Genomic DNA, 6,674 nt, shown 5'->3' on the forward strand with positions numbered 1-6,674 from the left:
GTGTTCCTGGCGGCTTGGATCATGACAGTCTCAGTGAAATAACACTGACTCATGCAGGACTCTGATAAAAACTCAGCTTGTGGGCTAACAGACTAAAATCAAAGAATGCTTCTCTTTTTCTCTTTTGTTAAAAACGTTGAACATCCAGTGAGACACAGAGTAAAGTGACTTTCCGAGATTGTTTCTTCTTCTACAGATTCAGATAAATGCTGTCATTTTGAGCCAGAAAGAACATTTCCATCATAAAGTAGAAGACTTTTATATTTTTTTATTTTTTTATCTGGTAAAAAGTCTCATTGACTTTGAAATGATCTGGCCAAGACCAGAAGCTCCAGTTTTTTCTGTTTGCAGCAGAGCAAAAAGGACAGAGAGCAAGGGACGAGAGAAGACATGAGACAAAGACATGAACGGGACCAAATACTAACCAAGACAACCTAAACAACAAATACTGAATAAATTCAAGAGCGTAAGCCCTTGAATTCTGATTTAATAAAGTAAATCAGAATACTTTATTAATCCTGAAGGATTAATAAAATATTCTGATTCTGATAACTAGGAAACATAAGATACACAGAGAACAGAATAATGATTAAACAAGACTCAAAAAACCACAAACACAAAACACTGGGTCAACGACCCAGGTACCCTAACAGCCGAGGGAAAAGATGACCTCCTATTCACATCAGTATGGTATATTTTACTCCCATATCACTACTCAAAGATCATATTTTATTGTTGTAGGTTGTGGAGGTGACACACACACAAGCTGTAGTTCAACAATGACTTCATTCCTCTATTGACCTATAAAGAGTCTTGTTACATAAGATTAAAGCTGGAAACTGACACACATAAGCCCAAACACATTGTGTTATTGTGGACGTTGAAGTCACTGCATGTGTTTTTCATGAAGATTAAACTTTCCTGTGCTGTTGGTTCTTTGTTTAATTCTGTTGATTCTTACTTTTTTGTTCCTAAAGTTTAAACTAAACTCTTGTTGGATACCAGGTGTTCATTTAATAAAGCTGCAGGTTCAAACTTCTAACTGCATGAAAATGTAATGTGTAATGTCATGTGTTTCTAAGTACCATCATTGATTTTGGTCATCAAATCAGCCATTACTCATTTAATTTGATGTAAATTTCCCCTAATTTGCATATTCAGATTCAGTATTCAGTACCACATGTGAAAGTGACCCAGATCAGATTTGAAAATATTGGATTTGTGCCGTTCACACTGTCATAGCATGATCGGATATAGGGTCGCATAGGGTCAAAAAAATCGGATTTAATGCGCTTTCGCCTGCAGTGTGAATGTAGCCTTAGTTAGTTCTTAGAGTTTGGTTTCTGTGTTCCCCTCTATTTAGTGTCTGTACCGTGTCTCTGTGCATTTCCTGTTTTATTGTGAAGGTCCATGTCTTATGTTAGTGTGTTCTGGTCACATTTCCCCCTGTCTCGTGTAGTCAATTAGGATCAGCTGTGTCTTTGCCATTCCATGTCTCCCCCTGTGTGTATTTATACTATGTGTCCTCGTGTGCTCCTCGCCGGTTCATCTGTGTTTTTTCCTGCATCATTCTGTGTCGTCTCCCTGCATCTCCATTTTAGGTTTCAGTTCTGTGTTGTGTTAGTTTTTTCCAGTTTAGGTTTCACCTTCTGCTGGCCTCCGTTGCCCGTTCCTAGATGCCCCTGGTCTCATATCGCACTGGACTTCATCACTGGTCTCCCACCATCCTCAGGTAACAGTTATTCTGTTCTCCAAAGCTGTGCATTTCATTGCTCTGCCTAAGGGGATTAGGTGCAAGAGTTGTTAAAATGTATAATTAAATAATAGATGAATTCAATAGCAAACTGTGCCTCGTTCTCAGATGGACAGCAAGTGGAATGTGATAGATGAGATGAGGAGATGGAAGGAAGAAGAGAGGCAAAGAGTGATTCACAGGCAGAGCTTAGTTTATTTCCCAGTTTTGTTGCCTTATGGTTCCAAGCGCCGTGACCAATCTTTGCGTTTTATTATTATCTCATAACACTTGTTTAATCAGCTACCCTCTCTCCTGTGGACTGTTTAATCTCTACAGTCTCAGATCAACACAGCCCTGCCCTCCAGCACTATCAGCAGCAAGAGCAGAAGCAACCCCCCAAACAGCAACATTGTACCCCATCAGGTAAAAAATGGGCTACGTTTGCTTTGCATTGTGCCCACCTGATGACAGTGATGTAGTGTGATGTGATTCCATATTAGATTCTTGATGAATGTGGGTTGTTGTTCTTCAGCCTGCTTCTATGTGCCCTTTTTAACTGTGAGCACCCGCCCCTTTAAACATCTCTGCACTGCCCTGACTAAATGTATATATAAACTGTCTCTATGGTTTACAGTCTGAGTCTGACAAGCTGTCAGCTGTTCATTTCTGCTATTTGAATTGTTAAAAGAAACAAACTATTCATTTAGCAGATTAACAAAAAGAATAGAGAGGCATCCAGTTATTGACATTTATATTATTTAGTTAAAGGTTTGAACAGAAAAACAATTAAACACAGAGCCTCTTCCTGCTTTCTGGAATGAATCGCAGCATGAAAACCCTTCCTCTTCTTCCTGCTCTCTAGCTCAGCACCTCCTGTCTGTCCATATCGTTCTGTGTTCCCTCCCCTTTAGATCTACATTATGAAGATGGGTGTAACCAACGTGTGTTAGAGCTGGCAGGCCCCATTCACAGCAGCAACACTTGTTGTTCAGATCAGACCAGTTTCTATAATAAGGAAGTGAAACTTACACAGTCACTGACACTGAGAGGAGAAATGGCGCAGAAAGGAGTTCAGCTGGACCGAGAAACCTTCTCTTGTTCGATCTGTTTGGATCTACTGAAGGATCCGGTGGCTCTTCCCTGTGGACACAGCTACTGCATGAAGTGTATTGAAAGCTTCTGGGATGAAGAGGAAAAGAAGAAAATCTACAGCTGCCCTCAGTGCAGACAGACTTTCACAGCGAGGCCTGTCCTGGTGAAAAACACCATGTTAGCAGTTTTAGTGGAGCAGCTGAAGAAGACTGGACTCCAAGCTGCTCCTGCTGATCACTGCTATGCTGGACCTGAAGATGTGGCCTGTGATGTCTGCACTGGAAGAAAAATGAAAGCCTTCAAGTCCTGTTTAGTCTGTCTGGCATCTTACTGTGAGAAACACCTTCAGACTCATAATATTGTTGCAGTTTCATTCAAGAAACACAAGCTGGTGGAGCCCTCCAAGAAGCTCCAGGAGAACATCTGCTCTCGTCATGATGAGGTGATGAAGATGTTCTGCCGTACTGATCAGCAGAGTATCTGTTATCTCTGCCCTGTGGATGAACATAAAGGCCACGACACAGTCTCAGCTGCAGCAGAAAGGACTGAGAGGCAGAGAGAGCTGGAGGTGAGTCGACAAAACATCCAGCAGAGAATCCAGGACAGAGAGAAAGATGTGAAGCTGCTTCAACAGGAGGTGGAGGCCATCAATCAGTCTGCTGATCAAACAGTGGAGCACAGTGAGAAGATCTTCACTGAGCTGATCCATCTCATCCAGAAAAGAAGCTCTGATGTGAAGCAGCAGATCAGATCCCAGCAGGAAACTGAAGTGAGTCGAGTCAAAGAGCTTCAGGAGAAGCTGGAGCAGGAGATCACTGAGCTGAAGAGGAAAGATGCTGAGCTGAAGCAGCTCTCACACACAGAGGATCACATCCAGTTTCTACACAACTACCCCTCACTGTCAGCACTCAGTGAGTCTACAGACTCATCCAGCATCAATATCCGTCCTCTGAGCTACTTTGAGGATGTGACAGCAGCTGTGTCAGAGGTCAGAGATAAACTACAGGACATTCTGAGAGAGGAACGGACAAACATCTCACTGACAGTCACTGAAGTGGATGTTTTACTGTCACAACCAGAGCCAAAGACCAGAGCTGGATTCTTAAAATATTCATGTGAAATCACACTGGATCCAAACACAGCAAACACATGTCTGTTATTATCAGAGGGGAACAGAAAAGTAACATTTATGAATCAACAACAGTCTTATTCTGATCATCCAGACAGATTCACTTGGTGGTGGTCTCAGGTCCTGAGTAGAGAGAGTCTGACTGGACGTTGTTACTGGGAGGTGGAGTGGAGAGGGGGAGGAGTTGATGTAGCAGTCGCATACAAGAATATCAGCAGAAAAGGAGGTGAATGTGTTTTTGGATGGAATGACAAATCTTGGTCATTATATTGTTACAACAACAGTTTTACATTTTGGTACAACAACATCCAAACTCCTGTCTCAGGTCCTCGTTCCTCCAGAGTAGGAGTGTACCTGGATCACAGAGCAGGTATTTTGTCCTTCTACAGCGTCTCTGAAACCATGACTCTCCTCCACAGAGTCCAGACCACATTCACTCAGCCGCTCTATGCTGGACTGAGGCTTTATTATGGAGCCACTGCTGAGTTGATTAAAGTGAAATAGACTGAAGTCTTTCATATTGTTGTAAGTTTAAATCTGTATTTTAGTTCCCTTTTAGTTTCTCTCCATCATTATTGTGGTATTTATGTGCTGCACATAAATCAGATGTCAGTCAAACATTATGGGCAGTACCTCGACATCTTCAACATGTTGTCTTGATGTTTTTACGTTTTATAGGTGGAGCTCTTTCCTGTGTCTGTTCAGCCATGGAGACTATCAATGCTTATGGATATTTTTATTTGAAAAATTTCTCCACATGACAACATAAACTTCTCTATCTTCTAAATGTTTACTGAATATTTTTCTTAGGTATTTGTATGTTGTTGTTTCTCTTCACTGATCTTAACAGAGAAGTCTACAGACCTTCCTTTATCACACAGATTTTATTCTCATTTGTACATTTATAAAGAAAACAATTAATTACAGAGCAATAAGAAATTTTAAGAAAGTGCACTATATCATAATTTATAGTAAAGTGTATTAAAGCATCGTTAGTTAGTCACTTATTTAGTTTGGAGCTGTATCATCTGACACTGTAGAAACATTTCCTCCAGCTTCAGCACAGAATGTTAAAAACAGAACTATTAATGAGAACAAACAGTAGGAACACAGTATCAGCAAACATCATGGCTTAAAATGGAGAGTAAAAATCTAAAAAGAAATAAACAAATTAGTAAAAAGGATTTCCTGTTGACATGTTATTGGTCCTATCTTGTCTGCAGCACCTCCAGGATGCTTCTTATATGTTTCTGGTTATTTTTGCACCAATTTTAGTTTTTGTCAGTAGGAAGTTCAAGTTCAACTCAGTGTGTTTGTTTGTTTTTTTCAAACTGATGCCTGACCTTGAACACCAAACATCTGTCAATAAAGCAATGATATAAAATGCTTATATTAGTACTGAAAAACTGCATATCCACTTTACAAATATAAATAATGATATAAATCCACAGCTGAACTGGAGGAGCAGCTGATCTAGTTCACTCATGTGTTTCTGGACTAAGAGTTGGAGCAAATACCTTATGATTCAGTGATGTTTGTTTTTGTTAAATATTTTGTAGATCCAAGAGTGAGTTTGACTCATGATGATGATGTTCCGAATTAAACAAAGTTGGTCACAAATTCTTCAAAGCTGTTTATTAAGAATATATTCACTTGGACTCATGAGACAGGCTTGTGATCCAAGGGAGCCATCAACTGGACAATTACTGACATGACAACAAAAAAGCTAAGTACAGAGGGGGGAACAGAGGTGAAAATACTTGCTTTAAAGGATTGTAATGTTTCCTTTTAAAATAAGTCTCTAAGGTCAGACAAAGGGACAGAAACTCATAGCTTTCTACCAGCCCAATGACAAAACTATAAGTTGTTTTTTAACATCTACTTTTTCATCTATTTGGCAGTCACAGTGAAAAGTATAAACATTGGCACGCTTTGTCTTGTGATTCTGCTGTTCGTAAAAAATGACCATGCGCAAAGTACCAGACTTTAAGGCTTTGACTTGATGCCAATGGCCTGAGGAGGACAGTATTACCCTTGGACATGTGTAGTCTGCCGTCTACTCAATAGAAGAAGAAGAAGCGCGGAAATGGCACAACTGTCTTCAGTTTCTGGGAGAGTTTAACAATGAGAGACTGATGATGCAGAAGAAATCTCCGTGGTTAAAAACATTAAAAACAGTCGTCCAGGATGATGAGATCCGCCACTGGCTCAGACTGCTGTATATCAGCCGGAGACCCGAGATGAAGTCACGCAGCAGGTATGTAAAACTGTGATGTTCTCAATGAACTAACACAGGAACGATCTGAGCTCAGTCTGTAAGCTAACAGGCTAAAATCAGAGAGCAGCTAATCAAACAAGTGCGTCCGTTTTTTTTAAAGGTCAACTTTTAACAATAGACTTTCATGAGACACATCAAAACCAAACAGGGAGGGAAAGCTTCGGTTTTCTGCACTGTGCCACAGTTCGCTGTCTGCTTCGGTTCACGACGCCTCACTCCGGGGCTACAGACAGTTCTCTGCCGCCTGTGGTGCTCCTCACCTCCGTCTGCACCCACAGACTTCCCGAGGTGGAGGCAGGCCGGCAGGGACTTTGAGAGATGGGCTTTACTTTTAAAAATAGCCCTTAATCAGGGTCTAACTCACTAAAAGATGGCCACATGTCTCTCTCCAACTTAATCTCTTTCTTTTAAGTAATTGTTTTTCATTGAAATGAAATTAA

At 40.7% G+C, this 6,674-nt stretch overlaps 1 protein-coding gene across 1 annotated transcript; it reads left to right on the forward strand.

Moving 5' to 3' along the window:
• The first annotated feature begins 1,491 nt into the window (after positions 1 to 1,491).
• Positions 1,492 to 5,137, forward strand: LOC146553023 (tripartite motif-containing protein 16-like). The gene is made up of 3 exons (XM_085255396.1): positions 1,492 to 1,732; positions 2,072 to 2,158; positions 2,647 to 5,137. The coding sequence occupies exons 1-3, from the start codon at positions 1,492 to 1,494 to the stop codon at positions 4,458 to 4,460; spliced, it is 2,142 nt and encodes a 713-aa protein (XP_085111522.1). The 3' UTR covers positions 4,461 to 5,137.
• The last annotated feature ends 1,537 nt before the right edge of the window (positions 5,138 to 6,674 follow it).

Source organism: Mchenga conophoros, linkage group LG18 (genome assembly GCF_057382185.1).
Source record: "Mchenga conophoros isolate Kocher_MC1m ecotype Shallow Benthic linkage group LG18, M_conophoros_male_GT1.1, whole genome shotgun sequence".
NCBI classification, from domain to species: Eukaryota; Metazoa; Chordata; class Actinopteri; order Cichliformes; family Cichlidae; genus Mchenga; species Mchenga conophoros.

What these genes read in the sequence shown, in the direction of transcription:
- LOC146553023 (XM_085255396.1), top strand. Translation starts at nt 1,492, where the DNA reads ATGTCTCCCCCTGTGTGTATTTATACTATGTGTCCTCGTGTGCTCCTC. An exon ending in TGGTCTCCCACCATCCTCAG is followed by an intron (nt 1,733 to 2,071) that starts GTAACAGTTATT and finishes TAATCTCTACAG; the next exon opens with TCTCAGATCAACACAGCCCT. An exon ending in GCAACATTGTACCCCATCAG is followed by an intron (nt 2,159 to 2,646) that starts GTAAAAAATGGG and finishes CCTCCCCTTTAG; the next exon opens with ATCTACATTATGAAGATGGG.